At 47.2% G+C, this 24,691-nt stretch overlaps 1 protein-coding gene across 3 annotated transcripts in view; it reads right to left on the minus strand.

Moving 5' to 3' along the window:
- The window catches only part of MEGF6 (multiple EGF like domains 6), a 409,802-nt gene that overhangs the window by 86,123 nt on the left and 298,988 nt on the right, over window positions 1-24,691 (minus strand). For all 3 annotated transcript variants that reach the window (XM_040326458.1, XM_040326457.1, XM_040326459.1), the window contains 4 exons: window positions 13,906-14,031; window positions 5,751-5,873; window positions 2,761-2,883; window positions 145-282 (listed from right to left, as the gene is read on the minus strand). In XM_040326458.1, coding sequence (XP_040182392.1) covers window positions 145-282; window positions 2,761-2,883; window positions 5,751-5,873; window positions 13,906-14,031 — 510 coding nt within the window. The remainder of the gene's footprint in view (window positions 1-144; window positions 283-2,760; window positions 2,884-5,750; window positions 5,874-13,905; window positions 14,032-24,691) is intronic.

The raw sequence follows: 24,691 nt of genomic DNA on the forward strand, positions 1-24,691 counted from the left end.
CGATCGGACCCCCCATCCACCTCTAGGCAGGGACGTACATGTATGCCAATGTGCCTGTCTGTGCCATTCTGCCGACGTACATATACATGCGGCGGTCCGGAAGTGGTTAAATACCACCGAAAGCTTTTCCTCAATCCAACTTACCAACACAGGTTTTCCCATCGGAATCCAGATCCAACCCTTGCGGGCACAGACAGAGAGGACCCGTACCGCTGTGGCGACAATCATGGGAGCATCCGCCATTGTTTACTTCACAGCTGTTAATGATCTCCATCTCTATCCCTGGGGTAGAAGAACAAAGGATTAGCGGGAAGGACTGGAAGACAAATAGAAGACACTTTTAATCTTTAATCTATTGGGCTGCCAACCGAGCCCCTTGAGTTGGCTGTTGGACGGCTTACCAGGGCAACGCGGCCAAATAGAACGCCCAATGGACAACTGAAGCCGCCCACGTCAGGCTGACAACGCTAATGATGATTGGGAGGAGGGGCTTAGCGTTGTCAGCCTGCAGCAAGAAGTGTGATTACTGGCAGGATCTCCAAATAAGACACTTTGTAACCGATTCACACAAAAAACTCTCTGCTTGAGAAAAGTGGATCGAGTGAGACGGGATACAAGGAAAAATAGAGCCGCATTGACACACAAGGTATCTGCATGTTCCTCTTCCATCACAAATCCATTGTCACCCCATTTCTATAGATCAGGGGTCTCCAAACTGTGGCCCGGGGGGCTGGATGTGGCCCTTTGCTTGCTTTTATCAGGCCCTTGGAACACGATTTCCCCCACTGATACAAGGAACTATTCCTTCTACACCAACATGTGGGCAAGATTTATGTCACTGACCCCAACAATGGGGAACTATTCTTCGCACTGACACTAATGATGGGGCACTTCTCCTTCCACTGACCCCAAGACTGGGGCACTATCTCTCCCACTGACCCCAACAATGGGGCTCTATTCTTCCCACTGACACTAATGATAGGGCACTATTCTTATCACTTACCCCAACGATAGGACACTATTCCTCCCACTGACACCAATGATGGGACACTATTCCTCCCACTGACACCAATGATGGGACACTATTCCTCCCACTGACACCAATGATGGGGCACTATTCCTCCCACTGACACCAATGATGAGACACTATTCCTCCCACTGACACCAACGATGGGGCACTATTCCTCCCACTGACACCAACGATGAGGCACTATTCCTCCCACTGACACCAACGATGGGGCACTATTCCTCCCACTGACACCAACGATGGGGCACTATTCTTCCCACTCATACTTCATATTCCCATTACACACATTCCTGGAGGAGCTCTCAGATTAGGGTGCTGTAGTAACAACCAGCTGGGAACTGGTTCAAGTGACAATGTACACCATGGAACGACGTAAATAGCATCCAAACAGATGATTTATTGCATGATCACAACACAGGAGAGTGCAACGTTTCGGAGTCAGGCATGTGATTCTTCCCACTGACACCAATGATGGGGCACTATTCCTCCCACTGACACCAATGATGGGGGAAATTTCCTCCCACTGACACCAATGATGGGACACTATTCCTCCCACTAACACCAATGATGGGACACTATTCCTCCCACTAACACCAATGATGGGACACTATTCCTCCACTGATGGGACACTATTCTTCTCACTGACACCAATGATAGGACACTATGCCTCCCACTGACACCAATGATGGGGGAATTTTCCTCCCACTTACACCAATGATGGGACACTATTCCTCTCACTGACACCAATGATGGGACACTATTCCTCTCACTGACACCAATGATGGGACACTATTCCTCCCACTGACACCAATGATGGGGGAATTTTCCTCCCACTTACACCAATGATGGGACACTATTCCTCCCACTGACAACAATGATGGGGGAATTTTCCTCCCACTTACACCAATGATGGGGGAATTTTCCTCCCACCGACACCAATGATGGGACACTATTCTTCTCACTGACACCAATGATAGGACACTATTCCTTTCACTGACACCAATGATGGGTCACTATTCCTCCCACTGACACCAATGATGGGACACTATTCCTCCCAGTGACACCAATGATGGGACACTATTCCTCCCACTGACACCAATGATAGGACACTATTCAAGCATGAGAATGCAAGACATATAGCATTGGTAAGCGCAATTCTTATGGGTGTGGAGTCACTGAGCACTTCGGTGTGGTGAAAGGTCTCATATTAAGAAGATTTTTTGATGATTTGTTTTCCTTTGGACACTTAAATTGCTTTCACCTGGAATATTATCACCTTGGATTTTCTATGTGGACGCTTTTTCACATATATATTTATACAATTTTTTCACTTTATTTATATATTCCTGCATTCCTCACAATATTTTCGGTATCACGAATATATTGATTAATATTTAGAAACGTTTAGTTATTTTTTAGCGCTACTATTTTGTTTATTCAGAATTTTTGGTACACATTATTATTATTTAAGTAGCTGCTTTTTTTTTGAGGTTCTATATTAAAATATCTTTAAAACTCAGATGCAAATCTTCTTGAAACCTGCGATGGGCTGGTGTCTTTATTCAACCTTACCAACTATGTAACGAGAGAGGGGGGGGGGGGAAGCAACAGAAGAAGAAAAATGGTGATTTCTGGCCGAGGAACACAAAATATTTCACAGCCAAAGAAGCAGATTTTTTACAGATGTTGAAGACGGCGTTTGCCCCCCCCCCCCCCCCCCATGGAACACTTACTGTAGCACTGCTTTCCATCAACTCCAAGCTCGTAGCCGGGACTGCAACCGCAGTGGAAGGAGCCGCGAGTATTGAGACAGCTGTGCGCACACATGGCCTGCCCCGTCACGCACTCGTTAATGTCTTTAAAAAAGAAGAAGAGGGGAGAGATTATTCGATGTGAGAACGGGGCGATGGAGCTCCGATACAATTCAGCCAACAATAATAATCCCCTGGATGGAAAGAACAAAAAAAAAAGAAAGAAGTTTAATTTTGTAAATGCTTTTGCTGCAGTCTGCAAGGGCTTATTAGGAGCTGGCTGGGACAATTACAATTCAACTTGTGGCATGAAGGTCTAATTAATACCGCCGGTGTGAAATGGACTGGCAGAGACGGCGGCGGCGGCAGCGGAAAAATGGAAATCAGGACGGCCACCTTAATAGGATTGCAAATTAACGATCTGCCCTGTACATAGCAATTGTGCACTATTATACTTCAATATAAATGCATTGTTGGAATGAGTAAGTCATACCTTCTATTGTCCAACTTAAAGGGCAGCTTCACTTTAAAAAACAAAACAAAAAAACAATATAACAAAAAAAAATGAATATAACATTTTAGGCATTACCTGCAATAGAAATTTCAGTTTATGGTGAAAAACTCCCAAAAGATTAACCATTTGCCGACTAGGGTGCCCACGTGTCCCGGATTGCCCGGGGACTGTCCCGCAATTGACATGTCTTTCCTGGGTCCCGGGCACATTCATTCCGGGACAATACAGTGTCCCGGTGACTTGTCCTTAAGGTTCCCCTAACGGGGAAGTTCCTTCAAGGACTGCGCAGACGCAAACTTGCCGACGGAATCTCCGAACCTCGCCCGGCATCCAGGCTCATTCTTTAACATCCCCGTGAATTGGAGGATGTTAAAAAAAGAGCCAGGAGGCCGAGCGAGCGGTGCGAGCCGTCCAAGTGAAGCGAGGACTTGAGGCCGACTGGCCACTTTCCTCGAAATCCACGTCGCCCTGGATGCCGGCCGAGGTTCGGAGATTTCCGTTGGCAAGTTTGCGCCTGCGCAGTCCTTGAAGGAACTTTCCCGTTAGCCGGAACCATCTCGGCAGATCAGATTGTGCCTGCGCAGGAACTTTCACGATAGCCGGAACCAGCTCGGCAGATCACCGGAATAGAGGACACAGCCACCCCCTACTAACTAGTAAATACATTTCCGGAACTTGTTGCTAGGGCCGGCGCTGCCTGGCATCTTGCAACCAGTGACAATATACTCTCAGACAGTGAGGCCTGGAGCGAGGCCTGCGCCCAGTGCATAGGGTGACCCCGTTTCCAGGATTGCCCGGGACAGTCCCGCATTTTTGCAGGTCTGTCCCGGCACATTCATTCCAGGACAATACAGTGTCCTGGAATGAAACTGACACAGCCACCCCCCCCCCCCCCAGCCAATCTGATGCCCCCAAAAAAGGCCGCCACATCACGGCTTTACTCACCGACAGTACTTGTCCTTGCCGGGAATGCCTGGAGGAGCACAGTCCCCGCCCCCTGCTTGTGATTGGGGAAATCATAAATCCCGCCTCTTGTGTCCAATCACTGTGCTGTGATTCGTTACAGGACAAGCTGATTTTTTGGGAAGGGATGGTGTCCCTGAATGGTAGTTTGGAAATAGGGTCACTGCTGTCCCCACCCACCTCAGCACCTCCTCCTTCTCGGGCACCCAGCGGCAAGCAGCAGGGACTGGTGTGATCTTCACTCTCCAGATAGTGACTCTGCTTCTTTCCTTCGATGCAGGCGGCTCATGCAGAGGGAGTGACAGCAGCACGGAATCTGATGGCAGGCTATGGGTGGCAAGGGCACTGCATCAGGTGGCACATTCACCTGACAAATAACCCGCCGCCAAATTCCCCATCAACCCCCGAGGCTACATTTCCCCCCACCCCCCTCATCTTTTTTGGGGGAATGCGAGAGAGGGGGGTGTGTCCCTGAATGGCAGTTTGGTAATGTGGTCACCCTATTGCCGACCGGTGGCATTTGATGGGACAAACTGGCGGCGTTTGATGGCCACAGTGGCTGCGTTTGATGGGCACAGTGGCGGCAATTGATGGGCACTGTGGCGGCAATTGATGGGCACAATGGCTGCGTTTGATGGGCACAGTGGTGGCAATTGATGGGCACAGTGAGGCTGCAATTGATGTTTTTTTTTTCAGTTTGTTTGCGCCCCCCAAAAATTTTGAGCACCAGCCACCACTGGTCACAAGCAAAGGAAGCGAGTGACCATCTGTGAAACCAGGACAGGCTATAAGGGGACATGTTTTTAGCAGGACCTCCTGTCCTGACACAGATGACAATAACAACCTACAAGAAGGGCCGTTTGAAGGAATTTGGGGGCCCCAAGCAAAATGGGGGCCCCCAAGCACCCCCTCCCCCCGCACCCAAAGCCTACGTTAGCGCTACACTAATTTTTGTTCTTACTCCTCCCTAGTCCCTATGTTTTTCTATTCTCCCCTTCTTCCCTGTAGGCTGCCGCTGTAGCGTGGCCGAGCTCCTCTTCCTCCTGTCAGTCCGGTGTTCTATCATTATGGGTCCCCAGTCCCCTAACAGATAGTGCCCGGGCCGTGCCGGGTACCGCGCGGTACAGAAGATTCAGTTTCCTGTGTTCCCGGCCGGACTGAAAGGAAGTAAGCACTCAGTGTGCGGAAACTGAATCTCCTGTACCACACACGGTACCCAGCCGGACTGACAGGACTCCAGGAGGAAGGAAGAGGAGCTTGGCCACGCTACAGCCTGGGAAGGGGAAGTTGGGGGCTCCAGGCTAGCTCGGGGCCCCAAGCAATTGTTTGTTTTGCCTGTCCTGTAGCAACAGGCCTGCCTACAAGGGACTCTAACCCTACCCCATCCTATCCAAAGTGAAAATAAATTTTGCCTAGAGTTGTTTTTTTGTTTATGCAGTTTTAAGAGGACTGACCCTTTAAACGTTATCACATATATCCAGCTTGCATGCCGTACCTTCACACATCTTGCCATCAGCTGCCAATGCATATCCGGGGTGGCAGGAACATCTGACGACTCCTCCATCATTGTTACATTGATGCATGCATCCTCCGTTGCGCGAAGAACACGGATTGGTTACTGGTGACACAGATGGAACCGATTAAAGCGGAATTTGTACAAACATCCTTCAGAACATTATACTACGCTGTGGTCGGAGCAAAGGAAACGCATGTTGAAAATAATTAGACATAGCAGTAAATGAGGCCAAAAATGTGCTACTAACAGCAGTCACAACATAGGAAAAATCACCAGTGTTTTCACTTCATGATAAATCGTGTTTCCGAACAATAATGAAGGATATGTGAAATAGGAATGTTAATGGCAGACAGAAAAAAGGGGCGTGTCTTAAAGCAAAAGTCCACGTATTATAAAAATGGTTTATTGGTAGAACAGATCAAGTGGGTTATTTGCAGCACATATAACCTTTTGTTTAGAAATATAAAGCTTACTATAGATATGATAATTGGAGTCTACAGTGTGGGATCCTATAGGTGGCGGGGCATTCCCATCGTCACTGTCTAGTCATTCAGTGATGACCCTAAAGCAGTGGTTCTCAACCTTTCTAATGCAGTGACCCCTTGATAAAATTTCTCAAGTTGTGGGGACCCCTAACGGTAAATATATTTTGGTAGTGTGGGTTGTCACCATCCAAGGCAAGACAAGTAATTTGCGCCCCTAACCCACAGACATTTAGCGCTTCCTGAGTCCCTTCCACTCGTACAATATTAAAACCCCTTATGGTACATTTTAGGATGTACCACTCTCTCTCTTTGTTCTAGTTCTTTCCCTTTTATCTCTCTCTATCCTAATTTCTTGTTTTTTTTCCCCCATCCCTCTCTCTAGCCGTCTTAATTGTTCTTTCGCCCCCTTTTTCTTTGTTCCTCTCCCTTCCACGTATTCTCTATTTTTATTCCTTCTCTTACTGCTTGGTGGGGGGGGGGGGGGGCGTGAGTGACAGTTCCAGCAGGGAGTTGGAATGAGTGGCAGTTCCGGCAGGGAGTTGGGATGAGTGGCAGTTTCGGCAAGGAGTTGGGTTGAGTGACAGTTCCGGCAGGGAGTTGGGATGAGTGGCAGTTCTGGCAGGGAGTTGGGATGAGTGGCAGTTCCGGCAGGGAGTTGGGATGAGTGGCAGTGCTGCCGGGGAGTTGGGATGAGTGGCAGTGCTGGCGGGGAGTTGGGATGAGTGGCAGTTCCGGCAGGGAGTTGGGATGAGTGGCAGTGCTGGCGGGGAGTTGGGATGAATGGCAGTGCTGGCGGGGAGTTGGGATGAGTGGCAGTGCTGGCGGGGAGTTGGGATGAGTGGCAGTGCTGGCGGGGAGTTGGGATGAGTGGCAGTGCTGGCGTGGGAGTTGGGATCAGTGGCAGTGCTGCCGGGGAGTTGGAAAGAGTGGCAGTGCTGCCGGGGAGTTGGAAAGAGTGGCAGTGCTGGCGGGGAGTTGGGATGAGTGGCAGTGCTGGCGGGGAGTTGGGATCAGTGGCAGTGCTGACGGGGAGTTGGGATCAGTGGCAGTGCTGACGGGGAGTTGGGATCAGTGGCAGTGCTGACGGGGAGTTGGGACCAGTGGCAGTGCTGACGGGGAGTTGGGATGAGTGGCAGTGCTGGCAGATAGTTTGGATGAGTTGCAGTGCTGGTGGCGAATGGGATCAGTGGCAGTGCTGGTGGCGGATGGGATCAGTGGCAGTGCTGGTGGCGGATGGGATCAGTGGCAGTGCTGGCAGGGAGTTGGGAATCAGTGTCAATGCTGGGGGGAGTTCTGATCAGCCAACCTGCTCTTGATTAAGGTCATCTGCTGATCTGAGAACTGTAATTGGGACTTTTAATGACAACTAATGGCCAGTCAGCTGACCTCTAGTCTCTTCCCCCCACCCATGCCGTGAACTGAATGGGCGGCTGCGAAGAGGCTGAGTGGGCGGTTGCGGGATCCAGGGACAGCCCTGCTGGGCGGCCGCAAAAAGGGTTGGGAGAGAGGTGCGGGCTTCAGGAACAGTCCAGGATTCAGTGACTCCTGACAAATCATCATTTGACCCCCGAGGGGGGTCAAGATACCCAGGTTGAGAACCACTGCCCTAAAGCAAACCTGTTCTAAGAAAAATAACGGGGCTGCCAATGCTGAACACTTTTTAGGACAATACTAGTTGGTTGGCTGTCAAGCTGGTCCAATGGCTTTAATAATTTCCAAGTCGGTTATTCAGAACTAGCAGAAAACTTGACATGAAAGCTAGGCAACCTGCACTTTGTTTCAACGGCGAGGTCAGCAATGGCCTTCATATCCATTACATACAGGTTGCCTCTAAAAAAGAATTACAGAGCTTACATTTTCCTTTGATCTTCAAAATCCATTCAAAAGGTCAACGTTAGGATATCTCATTTCAATTCTCTGTTCAAAGCAAGATGCAAGTTTCCCGTCGGTTTACCCTTGAGGAGGTTTGCCACTATTAGGATGAAAGTGAAATACCTTTCTACATGCCCCCTGCTTCTAATTACTTGGTTGGGTCCCCAAACAAGCATGCTAACAATCATAGTGATGTGCACCACAGGTTTCCTATGTGGGAATGAGACACATAGGCCCAGAGTCAGAAAAGGCTTACGACGGCGCAGCGCCATGTACGCCGTCGTAAGTCCTAATCCGACCCGTCGTATCTATGCGCCTGATTCTTATCAGTTACGCATAGATATCCATTAGATCCGACAGGCGTAAGTCTCTTACGCCGTCGGATCTTAACTGCATTTTTTTTTTGACCGCTAGGTGGCGCTTCCGTCGAATTCCGCGTCGAGTATGCAAATTAGCTAGATACGCAAATTCCCGAATGTACGCACGGCCGACACAGTACAGATACGACGTTTACGTTAGGCTTTTCCCAGCGTAAAGTTGCCCCTGCTATATGAGGCGCAGCCAATGTTAAGTATGGCCGTAAGTCGTCCGTGAATGGGGCTGGACGTCATTTACGATCACGTCGAAACCAATGACGTCCTTGCGGTGTACTTTGGAGCAATGCACACTGGGAAATTCCACGGACGGCGCATGCGCCGTTCCGCAAAAACGTCAATCACATCGGGTCACAGTTGTTTTACATAAAACGCGCCCCCCCTGATCCAAATTTGGACCATTCCTATAGTGTCTCAGGAGTTGCCTATTCCCTTAGTTGCTACTAGGAGGACTAAACTGAGAAGCTTTGCCTAAGTTAAGAGTGTCCTTATATTACTGTACAGTTTTTTTATTTTATTTAATTTTTTGAGTATCCCACAGCTCCCTGCACCCCATCCAAGTTCAATTTGCAATAAAGCTTAAAAAAGCTAAACCCCTAGACTAGGGGTAGGCAACCTCCGCCCTCCCGCTATGGTGAAACAACAAATCCCATTTTGCCTCTGCCATTCGAAATCATGCCTGAGATTGTTAAGGTCTTGCAATGCCCCATGGGACTTGTAGTTTCAAAACAGCTGGAGGGCCGAGGTTGCCGACCCCTGCCCCAGACTGTTCATTGAGCCAGAAGAGTGGCTGTTGCCGTGTGCCTTGCTGCCTCTGCACTAATCTGCTCTTTAGGGTTGGAAATCGCGCTGGACTGACTCAATCAGTCTTAAATCAATGGGTTAGTGATGATAGGGGAGGTTTGGAAGAGCTCTCTTTCCAATCATTTCTGCCTAATGTAAAAAGAAGGTGATGGTGAGCCCTTTTTGGGGGCTTGGGTTGCTACCTCTGAGTACGGCCTCAAGGTTGTTTCTTCATGTACTTGTAAATGTAGGTAAAAGGGAGCGCCTGATATCCAGGGAATGCAAGTTGTGAATTTGTAATCGTTTTATTGAAAGTAGCAAAAAGTGAGCAAGCCAACGCGTTTCAGGGAAGACCCCCCTTCCTCAGGGCTGTTACTGCATGATAATAATTAGGGTTGTCCCGATACCGATACTAGTATCGGTATCGGGACCGATTCCGAGTATTTGCGGGAGTACTCGTACTCCCGCAAATACCCCCGATACCGAAATAGAATACTCCCCCCCCCCCCGCCGCCGTTAAGCTGCATCCCGCCGCTGTTACGCCGCATCCCCGCTGCCGCCGACTGGTTAATAATTAACCAGTCGGCGGCAGCAGGATGCAGGTAAGGGGGACATGGCTGGATATGGGGGGAGAAATGGCTGGATATGGGGGGAGACATGGCTGGATATGGGGGGGACATGGCTGGATATGGGGGGAGACATGGCTGGATATGGGGGGAGACATGGCTGGATATGGGGGGAGACATGGCTGGATATGGGGGGAGACATGGCTGCATATGGGGGACATGGTTGGATATGGGGGGGAGACATGGCTGCATATGGGGGGACATGGCTGGATATGGGGGGAGACATGGCTGCATATGGGGGGACATGGCTGGATATGGGGGGAGACATGGCTGCATATGGGGGAGACATGGCTGCATATGGGGGGAGACATGGCTGCATATGGGGGGAGACATGGCTGCATATGGGGGACATGGCTGTATATGGGGGGACATGGCTGCATGGGGGGGACATGGCTGTATATGGGGGGAGACATGGCTGCATATGGGGGGACATGGCTGCATGGGGGGGGCATGGCTGGATATGTGGGGACATGGCTGGATATGGGGGGGGACATGGCTGCATATGGGGGGACATGGCTGGTTATGGGGGGAGACTTGGCTGGATATGGGGGGACACATGGCTGCATTTGTGGGGGGACACATTTAAAAAAAAGTATCGGTATTCGGTATCGGCGAGTACTTGAAAAAAAGTATCGGTACTTGTACTCAGTCCTAAAAAAGTGGTATCGGGGCAACCCTAATAATAATGAATAGGAAAGGAGTCCAAAAAGGAGTGTCTGGAACACCAAGATCGTAAAGATAAATGTATGCTGTGATTACAGAGGCAATACCTTTATGGGTTCCTTCCCCATTCATTATTAGCATGCAGCAACAGCCCTGAGGGAGGGGGGGGGGGTCTTTGTTCTCCCGAAACGCGTTGGCTTGATCACTCGTTGCTACTTTCAAAAAATTATTATAAATTCACCTTTCAATTTGCATTCACTGGATATTGGGTGCTCCTTCTGCTCTAATCTGGGAAAAGAATCTGAGATAAATCAGCAGGCCCTTTCGGGGGTGAACACTAAACAGTAAAAACAGCCAGACGTTCCAACCCTACCTACCCCATACCATCCCAAAAAAAACTAAGAATGGAAAAAAAAAATCTCAAAAAATTTACAAACTTTCAAAAGTTTTAACCAAAGTTTGATTTTTACTTTACGCTTAACCTCAACCCCCGAAGCCTAATCCCAAAAGGGGAACAGCAGCAGGATTGGGGGGGGGGGGGTCCTGTGTTCATTCTGAAAGAGGAAACCCTCCAAGTCATTTAATTTGTATATTATAAAGGGGCCTAAAAGCCCAAATTTCCAATCTTGCAGGAAAATCTCAGCTTGTAAGATAAACAAAACCTTTTCAATTTAGTGCAAAGGTTCTCGCCAATTTATCTTACTGCTGGAAATGTCATGGAGGATGATTGGTAGTAGATGTGCAGCACATCCATTTAGCGGGACGGCGCTGTGTGTAGACACAGGGGGTAGAATCTGGGGAACATCTGTGTTATGCCTCTGGCACCTTGACCGTGTTTTAAAAAATGTCAGTAATGCATCTGCTTATAGGTGGAAAGGCTCCACTTTTTGTTTTCTGGTTACTCCTTACTCCTTGTTAAAAATGTTTATACAGCTCAATGTGAAATTTATACTCACAAGTAAATTGAGACAGAGGCAGCAATTGCCCATTCCCCCTTGCTTTGTGCACTGGTCCAAATCATTTGGTGGAGGGGGGATTATGGTGTGGGGTTGTTTTTCAGGGGTTGGGCATGGCCCTTTAGTTCCAGTGAAGGGAACGCTGTCAGGTCAGCTGAGGCCAGGTGACAGATGCACACCGTTGGGGTCAGGAGTGCACCTCTATGGTACTGGGGTACCAACACGGATCCCACAGGGAGCTAGAGCATAAGATTCCCCAGGGTGCGGAGTCTAAGAGCCAGCAGGTTTTTTACCAGAGCCTCTAGTGGCGGGGATGGACTACGCTGCAGCTGACTCCAGGTCGCGGCCCCCAGGGTCTCCCAGCTCACGCTAGGCTATAGGAGGATAAGCCAAGGTCGGGGCGACTAGCAGACAAGGATATACGGAGAACAAGCCAAGGGTCAGGGTCACAAGCAGACAGGGATAGTCGCGAACGTGCCAAGGCCAGGGTCACAAGCAGGCAGGGATAGTCAGGGACACGCCAAGATCAATAACAAAGACAAACGTAGAGCACACGGCAAGCAGGAAACAGGAAACCAAAGACACAATAGCCTAACAAACAACGTTGATCAGCACGGCTGGCTTGCAGTGCACAGGTTAATATAGAGTTCCCTGATAGGGCCTGGGGTGGAGCCATGCTAGAGAAGAGATTACTTAAGTAAACAGGTGAGAGTGGCTGGCCTCTAAGGTGAGCACATGGAGGAGGTAAGCTGACAGAAAAACATTACTGCATATCCATGACAAACACTTAAAGCGGAGGTTCACCCTAAAAAAACATCTATATACCATTACATCCAGCATACTTCCGCCATCTACAGTATGCTGTTTTTTTGTTTTTTTTGCCACTACATACCGTTTTATCGTTATTTTCCCCCCCGGCTTCTGGGTTCTGGCTCCCGCGGGAGTGGGCGTTCCTATTGAGAGGTTAGATGATTGACGTCTGGTGAAAAACTTCCCTTGGCGCATAAGGCGCCTCACCAGTTTTTTGTAAATAGCCGACCTGCGAGTCGGCTCTATATGGCGCCTGCGCTGTCAGCTCTACACGTGGGGCGCAGGCGCTGTATAGAGCCGACTCGCAGGTCGGATATTTTTACGGAAAACTGGTGACGCACCTTATGCGCCAAGGGAAGTTTTTCACCAGACGTCAATCATCTAACCTTCAAATAGGAACTCCCACTCCCGCGGGAGCCAGAACCCGGGAGCCGGGGGGAAAATAACAATAAAACAGTATGTACGGCAAAAAAAAAACAGTGGCCTAGATTCAACAAGCAATTGCGTCTGCGTAACCAACTGCTTAGTTGCGCCGGCGTATCGACTGCTCCTGATTCAGGAAGCTCGATACGCCAACTGCAGCCTAAGATATGACTGGCAAAAGGCTCTTATGCCATCGTATCGTAGGCTGCATTCTTACGATGGCCGCTAGGTGGCGTTCCCGTAGTGGTCAGCGTAGAGTATGCAAATTGCATACTAACGCCGATTCACAACCGTACGCGCGCCCTGCGTACGCAGTTTACGTCGTTTGCGTTTGTCGGTTTCTGCGTAAGGCTGCTCCTGCTATTAGCAGGGGCAGCCAATGCTAAGTATACCCGTCGTTCCCGCATCGCGTTTTTGAAAAATTATGTCATTTGCGTAAGTGAATCATGAATGGCGCTGGACGCCATTTACGTTCACGTTAAAGCAAATGACGTCCTTGCGACGTCATTTGCCGCAATGCACGTCGGGAAAGTTTCCCGACGGAGCATGCGCACTACGTTCGGCGCGGGGACGCGCCTAATTTAAATGATCCACGCCCCCTATGGGATCATTTAAATTACGCGCGCTTACGCCGGGCAGTTTTCAGGAGCGCACACGCAAATTACGGAGCTACTGCTCCGTGAATCAAGCGTAGCGCACGTAAATTACGGAGGCGCAGCGTTAAAACGGTACGCTGAGCCTCCGTAAGAAATGTGCAAATCTACCTGAATCTACCCCACTATACTGTAGATGGTGGAAGTATGCTGGATGTAATGGTATAGAATTGTTTTAGGGTGAACCTCCGCTTTAAAGCGGAGTTCCACTCGTTTTTCAGTTTGGCCCAGAGAGGAAATGCCCCCCCCCCCAACTCCGTTCCCTATGTAACCCATAGTGCTCTGGGAATTCTTTCATAACATAGCTACAATCCTGGTCTTCAATGGTGAGCATGGTCATCAACTCAACCCTACGAAGACCAGAACACATGAGCAGGTGATGTCTCCAAAATGGCCCGATGGAGAAGAATGATATCATTTGATGTAGAGCACCACAAATACTGTAATACATTTTTGTCTTTTCATTAATAAAGCAAAAGCCTGACTTACATTCGCAGTGCTTCCCGTCTTCTTTCAGCCGGTAGCTGTTCCGGCAGCGGCACTGGTAATGAGCCACGGTGATCTGCACGCAGTCATGTTCACAGCCGCCGTTTCCGACAGAGCAGGAGTACACCGCTAGGCAGAAAATATCAAAAGGAGAATAAATATACGGCAGGATGACAGTGGAGATTATCTAACCGCGACCTTATGTTTTCAAATAACAAAATGTTACAGAAAATTGTTTTCACACGTCAAATTTAGTGACTCTAAAAAAAAATATCTGCTTTCAACGATCCGATTTCAAGACGCCGACTTCTTGCTGTTTGTCAATGGAGATTTTCCCTCCAACAGGCTTTTGCGTCACCTAATAGAATAAGCCGCCAAACTCACATCAACACCAAAAACAACGAAATTGGCCGATTTCCCACGGATAAAATTATAGAGAGCGTTCTGTGCTCACACTGCTTCATAGAAGCACCAAAAAATCCAAAGGACAGGAGAGAAGTCAGTTATTGGGTAAGCTGCAATTATGGGGGAAGGATCTTTAAAGGACAAAAGTAAAAAAAAAATACAAATATTTAAAGGGAATGTAAGGAGATTGGGCCAAATTCCCAAAAACGTAGCCTAACTTAACTTTCAGCAGTTAAGTTACACAGGCGTTAAATTTCTACCTAAGTGCCCGATCTTCAAAGCACTTACCTAGAAATTACACACCGTGTAACTTAAGTGCCTCCGTCGCAAGGCGGTCCTCCTCTCCGGGGGCGAATTCAATTAAAATGAGGCGCGCTCCCGCGCCGGCCGTACTGCGCATGCGTGTGACGTAATTTTCCCGACGTGCAGCGCGCGAACGTAATTTACGCCGGGCTTTGTGGATTGCGACGAGACAATAAAGTTGCGACGGGTGAAAAAAAAAATACGCGCCGGGAAAAAAAATTCAAATTTAAAAAAAAAACGCGGTGATCGAAAAAAAGGTCTGGTTTTACATTGTGTACTAACTTTCCACATTGTAAAACCAGCCCTAATTTTGCGCAAGCAAATCGGAACTTACGCAGAAACCACAATGCTTAAAAGCTTTGTGGATCTCCGTAAGTCCTCATTTGCATACGCAAAGCGGCATTTCAATGCGAAATGCCCCCAGCGGCGGATGCGGTACTGCATCCTAAGATCTGACAGTGTAAGTGTCTTACAGATGTCAGATCTTATGCCTATCTTTGGAAAAATCCTTTTGAGGATCGTTTCCAAAGTTAGGCAAAGAGATACGCAGGCTGAACAGCAGTTCCGCCTGCGTATCTCTTTTGAAGATTTGGCCCATTGTCTTTAGTTATTTTAGTTAGGACTTAAAAAATCATAAAAAAATGTCCTGACAGACAAATAAAATGGAACCTTGGATTACGAGCATAATCCGTTCCAGGAGAACGCTCGTAATCCAAAGTACTCGCATATCAAAGCGAGTTTCCCCATTGAAATCAAATTTGTTCCGCATTGACTTCAATGGCATGCAATACCGCATGCGGCCAGAGGCGGGGGGGCACCGGAGAGCATCGGAAACGGCTGGAAAGGCCCGAGGACTTAAGAATTGATGCTGGCTTGAAGCCAAAGGGTGGTATAATAATATTGATTTGATTTAGATTTTTCTTCTCTTCTCTGAGGCCCCGTACACACGTCCGAGGAACTCGACGTGCCGAACACATCGAGTTCCTCGTCGAGTTCAGTGTGGAAGCCGCTGAGATCTCGGCGGGCCTACTTTACTCATTGAACAACGAGGAAATAGAGTCTCTTTTTGGCCCGACGAGTTCCTCGTCGGCTTCCTCGCTAAAAAGTGTACACACGACCGAGTTTCTCGGCAGAATCCAGCTCCGATCGAGTTTCTGGCTGAATTCTGCCGAGAAACTCGGTCGTGTGTACGGGGCCTCACAGGAGATCTGTGCTTAGATCACCAAGATGTACAAAGAACAACCTACCTGCCGAGTTCCTTCAAGAACTGTGTGCAAGTCTACCTAAAAAAAAAGATGCTGGTTTGAAGGCAAAGGGCGGTCACACCAAATATTGGATTTGATTTGGATTTATTTCTGTTCATTTACCGTATATACTCGAGTATAAGCCAAGCTTTTCAGCACATTTTTTTGGCTGAGTTTTGCAGATGGGCACCATGAGGCTGAGGCATGCAGATGGACACAGTGAGGCTGCAAATGGGCACAGTGAGGCTGGAGATGGGCACAGTGAGGCTGGAGATGGGCACAGTGAGGCTGGAGATGGGCACAGTGAGGCATGCAGATGGACACAGTGAGGCTGGAGATGGGCACAGTGAGGCATGCAGATGGACACAGTGAGGCTGGAGATGGGCACAGTGAGGCATGCAGATGGACACAGTGAGGCTGCAAATGGACACAATGAGGCTGGAGATGGGCACAGTGAGGCATGCAGATGGACACAGTGAGGCTGGAGATGGGCACAGCAAGGCTGCAAATGTGGTAAAATTAGGTGCCTCGGCTTATATTCGGGTCGGCTTATACTCGAGTATATACAGTACTTTACATTTTTCTAATTGATCAAATTAAACTATTAAGAATCTGGTGCAGCTGTGCATAGTAGCCAATCGCCTTCCAACTTCAGCTTGTTCAATTAAGCTTTGGCAATAAAACCTGGAAGCTGATTGGTTTCTATGCAGAGCTGCACCGGATTTTGCACGCTCCAGTTTTAGTAAATAACCCCCATAATCTCCATTTACCATGGAAAGCATTGTATCACTTTCACTATTGCAGAAACTCAACGAGACATCAGAGCAGGGACTGTTCCCTTCTTGGAGGGTTTAGTACAAGGCTTCAATCAGACAAAGGGGGGCTGCAAAGGAGGCAGCTTCATGTCACTTTAGGTAGACCACAGTGCTCTAGCTATCCTTTGTCAAGTATTAAATCTTCAAAAAAAATATATATATATTATATGTAGATCAGAAAAGCCAATTTAAGAACAATTTAAAAACTGATAAACCTAAATAAAAAAGACTTAAAGCATTATAATTCCCTTTCAACAACATTTTTTTTTAAATTAGATGAGATTTCTTCAATTTTATCTACATCCACACAAAAATCTTGCCCCATGCAGAGCTCACTACATGTGAATGTAAAGGACTGGAGGGCAATGCCAACTGGCATGGAAAAAAAAAAGACAATGGTGGTGCACGCCGCAGGAAAACGTGACGCAATCTAGACACACTTTCAAGGCTCCACTGAACAGATCGCAGTGTTTTCTTATCACCTGTCCAAACAGGCATTTGTTTGGCTTGCCGCAGACGTCTGTGCCAATGAGGTTTCAGTTAATATTGTGGTTACGATTGTGAATGTTAGTTTTACTGATTACTACAAATCTAAGGCAGGCTTGAGAAGCGCTGATTTGTGGCAAAACCATACCAGCGAGATTCTCATATCTAAATGAATAACCCCATGTAACCCAACCAGGGCCGCCATCAGGGGGGTACAGGCAGTACACCTGTAAGGGGCCCGGAGATCCCCAGGGCCCTGAATGACAACCCCCCTTTTTTTTTATAAAAAAAAAAATCTTTTTTTTATATATTTTTTTTTCTTTTCTTTTTTATTTATATATATATAATTATTATTATTTTTATTATTATTATTATTATTAAAGGGCCCGGATGGCAACCCCCCCTTTTTTTATATAAAAAAAAATGTTATATTATTTTATTTCTTTTTTTTTTCTTTTTATTAAAGGGCCCAGGTTTTATTTTGTATTTGTATTAAAGGGCCCAGAGGTCCCAGATGGCAACCCCCCATTTTATTTGTAATTTCTTTTTATAAAAAAGATATATATATATATATATATTAAAGGGCCCAGAGGGACCCAGATGGCAACCCCCCTTTTAAAAAAAAAAAATCAATATATATTTTTTATATATATATATATATTTTTTTTTTCTGTTTATTAAAGGGCCCAGAGGTCCCCAAGGCCCCCGGATGGCTACCCCCCTTTTTTTGTATATATTTTTCTTTATTTCTTCTTTTTTTTTTGTAAAGGGCCCCCCCGCTTCTCAATTCGTGGCAGCCCCCTCCCGCTTCTCAATTTCAAAATGTTATATTATTTTATTTATTTATTTTTTCTTTTTATTAAAGGGCCCAGAGGTTTTATTTTGTATTTGTATTAAAGGGCCCAGAGGTCCCAGATGGCAACCCCCCATTTTTTTGTAATTTCTTTTTATAAAAAAAAAATATATATATATTAAAGGGCCAAGAGGGACCCAGATGGCACCCCCCTTTTCAAAAAAAAAAATCAATATATATTTTTTATTTATTTTTTTCTGTTTATTAAAGGGCCCAGAGGTCCCCAGGGCCCCGGATGGCTACCCCCCTTTTTTTGTATATATTTTTCTTTATTTCTTCTTTTTTTTGTAAAGGGCACCCCCGCTTCTCAATTCGTGGCAGCCCCCTCCCGCTTCTCAATTTCAGGCGGTGGCGGCAGGACTCGCACTCCGCTCTCCGCCCGCTGACTTCTCCCATCCCAGGGAATGGCAAAGGCATCGGGAGCATTTGCGCGAGTACAAGTACTCACGCAATTGCTCGGTATCGGTCCCGATACTGATACTAGTATCGGTATCGGGACAACCCTAATATATATTATATATATAAAATATGTGTATGTATGTATGTATGTGAGAGAGAGAGAGAGAAAGAGAGAGAGAGAGAGATAGATAGATATCCACCTATATGTATGAGGGCTTGACAAACCCCAGGTCGAAGAGTGGTGCATGGTGGCATAGGGAGGATTGCGATCACTGGATGTGATTGTGCGATTATTATACGATTAATCGTGCAGCTCTAGTGGAGGGGGTCGGATTCTGTTTATGCAGCAGAGCGTCTACCATTCACATTTGGCCAATCACATGCAAGTATATATCTAAAAAACCTAAAAAAAATCCTTCTGCGAAGCCTCTCGTTTATAGCAGAAGATTTCTAACGGTTGGCACAATATTCCAGCCATACCACAAGCCTACTAGAGAACAGGAGGACACAAAATTACAACTCGCAACCGTGCTAAACCGTGAACGGATGGCGATCGCGTCTGATAATTCTACAATCAATAAACATGCAGCATTCCATTCTAGAGCGGCTGATGGGAAGCAGGAGCTTATTCTGGGCAAAGCACGTTAAGAACTAAATATATTTCTCCTGGACAGGCGCCACGTCCTGCTTGTTTACCCAATTTATATACCTCTTCTATCGTGGGGCCAACAAAATCTGCCTGCAGGCAATTTATTGGAGTAAACCCGGAGTCCTTCGTGATTGTTTATTTTACAGTAAAAAAAAAAAAAAACTTTGTTGGAGAGACATACTTGCTTCTCAAATTCTGCCTAAACAGCTAAGGTTTTCTAGGGACACTTCAGTTTGGACTGAAGTTAAAGTGGACCTAGCATCAGATTTAAAGTACAGCGGAACCTCAGATTACGAGCATAATCCGTTCCAGGAGAATGCTTGTAATCCAAAGTACTCGCATATCAAAGCGAGTTTCCCCTTGAAGTCAACGGAAACTAAAATAATTTGTTCCGCATTGACTTCAATGGCATGCCATACCGCATGCGGCCAGAGGCGGGGGGCGCAGGAGAGCCTCGGAAACAGCTGGAAAGGCCAGAGGACACCTGACCCCGGCAAACTTCGGAAAGGCTCAGGAACATAGTATTTCCGAGTCTTTCCGAACGTCTACGATCTGCGCCGTTCCGCTCCGGCGCCCCCCCCCCCCCACCTCAGTCCAAACGCGGTACTGCACACACCGCTTTGGCCTGAATCCTGCTCGTTTTGAGAGACAACACTCGCAAGCCGAGTTAGGATTTTACAGAATACAGCGCTCGTATTGCGAAACGCTCATTAACCACGTTACTCACAATCCGGGGGTTCCACTGTATATTTTGCTGAGTAATGTGTACATCATAACACTTCTAGGTATTTATTACCTCTCTCAGAGATCACGGTACTCCCCCTGGCAATGCCTTCATCTGCTGTTCTAGTAAGGAGCCCTGAAGAAAGTCATATGCAGCCACCCAAAGCACACTTTAGGTTCCTTCCAGGCAAAAATGGATTGCTATCCAGGTGAATTCATGTTGAGTTTGCCATTCACGCTCATTGGCTAATACACAAGTGTATTCCCCCCTTGACCTAAACAGGGGCTACTATGTCAATTTATTTTTTGGCTGGGCTGTAGTTGGCTCATATTGATTGTATAGTTTTTCACCAGTTTTTTCCCTAAGTTTAAGTTGGCTTGTGATTTCTCACTGTCGCCAGTAGATATCGCTGGTAATACCGTAGTATGAGATAGAAAACCAAGTTATAAATATTTATATTTTCTTCAGCCAATTCAGTAGGAGGTTTATGCCACTGGTGCATGCTGGGGGTGGATATAAATATGTGAGACAGGCCATGTGCTAATGCCCTGTACACGCGACCGGTTTTCCCGTTGGAATAAACTCAAGCTGTCTTGCATACACACGGTCACACCAAATTCAAGTCAAGAACGCGGTGATGTACAACACTACGAAAAATTAAAGGGGTTGTAAAGGTACAAGTTTTTTCACCTTAATGCATTCAATGCATTAAGGTTAAAAAAACTTCCGACAATACCGACCTCCCCAGCCCCCCCCCCCCCCGTTTACTTACCCGACCCCTCGAAAGTCCCACGCCGTGAACACGGTGGCATCTTGGCCGGCTTCTTGGCTCATTCATTGGTTGATTGAAGCAGCGCAGTCATTGGCTTGTGCTGCTGTCAATCACAACCAATGACGCGGTGCGCCGGGGCCGAGTGATACAGTCGGCGGCTATGGTCATTGGCTGTATCACCGGAGCGCGCCCGCAAGGACTCCACACCATGCGAGCTCGCTCGCATGAATGTGTGGAGTTCTTGCACAGTGGAGGAAAGTATAACATGTTTGTTATTTAAAAAATAAATAAAAATTCCTTTACAACCCCTTTACAGTTCAATGCTTCGGAGCATGCGTCGACTTAATTCAGAGCATGTGTGATTTTTAGTCCGTCGGAATTGCATCCAGACGAACGAAAGTTCAGATAGAAATTTTTTTCGTCTGAAAAATTGAGAACATGTTCTCTATCTCTCTATCTAATTCTATCTAAGTCTGATGGGGCATACACACGGACAGAATATCCGATGAAAAGCTTCCATTGGACTTTTTCCGTCGGAAATTCCACTTGTGTGTACAAGGCATAAGGGCCTAGGGAGGTGCTGCTGGATGGAGCTCTGCTGTTAGGCCCGATAGCCTGTGCTAAAGTTGTCCTGAAGCTGTCCTGCCTGGTCTGGAGGAGGCTGTGCCAAGGAGGAGACGCAGTGGAGTCCCAGGAAGAAGGCTGGTCTCTCAGAAGAGCCTGGTGGCTCTCTTGGAGGATGCGCTGAAATTTGGGAATGTGCTTACAATGTTGCCGGGTTGGCTTAAAGGTTTGGACACTGTGAAACTGGACACTGATCTAGATCTGGAGAGTCTAAGTGATCTGCTATGGTATCTGGGAGCGCTAACTCTCACCTCCTTAACCGTTCTGCAATAACATTTTAAAAAGACAATAGTGACTGGTGCCCAATATCCTTTCTCAGTCCCCCCATTTTAGCCATGGACTCAGCCCTGGGGTGAAATGCTAGCCCACCCCTGGCCTCTGGGGGTGCTACCCTGCCTTTGGTGTGTCAGACGGTTGCTACACAAGAATAAAAGAGGTTCAGAGTAAAGACTCCTGCATTTACAATGCAACAAAAGCAATAATAGATATTGTAACGGTATGGCCCGTGGGACCCAGAGGCGCTTGAAGGATGTGGGGTACTCCTGTGTCAGCTTCACCAATGACTCTTGTATCTAGGATCATCCTATGTCCACTAGGGGCATAGGATGACTGAGAAATGATATAATTGATTACATGAAATGGGACAGTAATGATAATTAATGTATTGCAGGATATCTTGAAATATTACAAGTTGTTCATTCTGAACACAACAGGTCAATAGAGTGTCTCCTTCAATGTGGAAGATAGAGTGTTGAGGTGCTAATTAAGTCTGCTACTGTTAAGATGTTAATTGATGTTAATCACCTTCAGCTACCTGGCTGTAGTGATGAAAGCTTGCTGTGATTGCATTGTATTGTCTATTGTGTTAATTAAGCCTGGCTCCCAAGATATTTTATTGTGCTATGCTAACTAACCCTGTATTGTGTGAAAGTTCTATTGATGCTAAAATGTGATGAGAATTAACATAATCTAAAAGGTCAGATGTCTGACTTATGTTTACCAAAGGAATGTGTATTGTATTGAGGTAAAAAGAGCTTATCGCGGAGTCGGAATGTCTGGATAAATGACTAGTAATTAGCTCATGTAGATTATCGGAATGTCATTATCTAAAGGAATGTGTATTGAGCTCCGTGTCATGTTGTGGGTGGAGTTAAGCCATTGTTTCTTGGGGCTTCTAACTGTATAAAAACCTTTTTACCATTAAAAGATCTGTCTGTTTGGAACCAGAGAACAGAGCTGTGTCTCGTTATTCTGGGGGGGAAATCCAATGCGTCCTGTCTGCTGGATTGTGGAGTGTCGATAGGCTGTCTTGGGTTGGTGGAATGGAATATCGTAACGGTGTTAACCCCTGACCGTTACAGATACATTCCATCCAATTAAAAAGTCAAGTGCTGCCTTTTAGATCCTTGAAAAAAAAAATGCTACACAGCACCAAGCCACCAATGCCAAGGCACAAAGCCCCGTCAAAGTCAAGTCATTAACTTTACTTAGAAAGCTGACTTGTTCATTGCAATGTCAGAAAATGTCCTAAAAGGTAGAGGTCCGCTTAAATTGCTCACCTGCCCTTTGCCATGCACAGTAGTAAGTGGGGAGCAAAAAAAGTGACTGGATGGACATAAGCAAATTCCAGCTCAGCCTTTTCCAACTATGTTGTAATGCCGTGTACTAATGTGATTTGTGGCTGCGTGAGTATCCAATATCTGGAACAAAGGGCCTACAAGCTGCAGCTGCTCGCTCTGTTATGTCATTTGTTTGGGAGTCTCTTGGCGCTCGATGAGGTAAAAAAACATTATTAATCGTCTCTTTAAAAACTTTTGTGGCCAGAACTTTAAAACTCATACAAGTCTGGCAGGATCTAATTCCAGATACAATAATAAGACTGTCAATGGAGGAGACGTCCATGTCCTTCCAATGTATAGATGTTGTCACAAGTCAAGGATGTTTAAAGGGCTGGTAAACCCAAATGTGGCCCCAAACATAGGATGATCAGACACCACAATCTGAACAACTTCAGCTGTATCACTCGACTACCTCAGAATTGGAGTTTGAGTGAGAAAGGGTTAGACCCAATGTTAAATTGATATCGCTGTCCCTGCTGGGAAGAGTCATCCTATTAGTACTGATGACCATAATTTGTGGGACAGAAGCATGGCCACCATCATGGGCGTCCGCTGAAGTTTTTTCAGGGTGGGGGGGGGGGCGCTTCGGCGGTAGCGATACAGCATTTAACCCTTACTTCAAACGTTAGCGGGGGTTAAAAGCGCTAGCGGTCATATAGCGCAGCTAAAATGATGGTAAAGCGCCACTTTTTTAGCCGCTTTACCGATAACGCGGCCAGCTGGCAGTGTGAAATAGCTTGAGATAATTCAGGTTCACTTCATGCCCATATAAATATAGCTTAGAGAATGTACAGACCCCTTAAGCACAAATGGACCCCCCCTTCAGAACAGATGGACCCCCCCTTGAGCACAGACCCCTCCATTCAGCACAGACCCCCCTTCAGCACAAATGGACCCCCTTTAAGCACAGACCCCCCCTTCAGCACAGATGGATCCCCCTCCAGCACATACCCCCCCTTCAGTACAGACCCCCCTTCAGCACAGATGGACCCCCCATTCAGCACAAATCCCCCCTTTAGCACAGACGGACCCCCCTCCCCCCATCCCATTCAGTACCTCAGATCAGCCATCAGCGCGGCACAGACATAGCAGGTTCCCTCCCCCTGTGTACACATAAACACTGGAGGGGAGGCGGCTTCACTCTGCTCGCTGTGCCTGTGTGAAATCCGGCCCGGGACCGCTCAGACAACCCGTGCCCGCGAGAATCTTCAACACCTCGATTTTCCAGGGGGGGGGGTCAGTTGCCCCCCCTTGCCCTATGGAGCGGATGCCCATGGCCACCATCAGGGGGGAAAAGCCCATACACATGTAGGGGGCCCTGGTGTCCTGAGGGGCCCCAGCCACCTAGGCCCCAACAAAAAAGTGTTGTTGAGTGAGCGATGCACTCAAAGGAATGTCGCTTTGCTGAATCTATGGGACTGTCTCTTGGCTAAATACATGGGGCTGTCTCTTTGCTGAATTGGGATGTCTGTTTGCTGGATTGAGATGTCTCTTTGCTGAATATGTGCGGATGTTTTTGCTGGATTGGGCTGCCTCTTTGCCAAATATATGGGGCCATCTCTTTGTTGAATTGGGTTCATTTTCATATATTAATCGGTTATGTCACGTACACACGGTCAGAATTTCCGACAACAAATGTCCGATGGGAGCTTGTTGTCGGAAATTCCGACCGTGTGTAGGCTCCATCGGCCATTTGCTGTCAGAATTTCCGACGACAAAAATTTGAGAGCTGGTTCTCAACGCATGCTCTGAATCAAGTACGAGGCAGAAGCTCTCGGTCTGGTAAAACTAGCGTTCGTAATGGAGATAGCACATTTGTCATGCTGTAACGAACTGAAAAGCAGGAGGCTGAAAAGCACGAATCGTGGGCAAATATGGTGGAACGGGCATGTTGGT

This window comes from Rana temporaria, chromosome 10 (genome assembly GCF_905171775.1).
Source record: "Rana temporaria chromosome 10, aRanTem1.1, whole genome shotgun sequence".
In the NCBI taxonomy this organism is placed as follows: domain Eukaryota; kingdom Metazoa; phylum Chordata; class Amphibia; order Anura; family Ranidae; genus Rana; species Rana temporaria.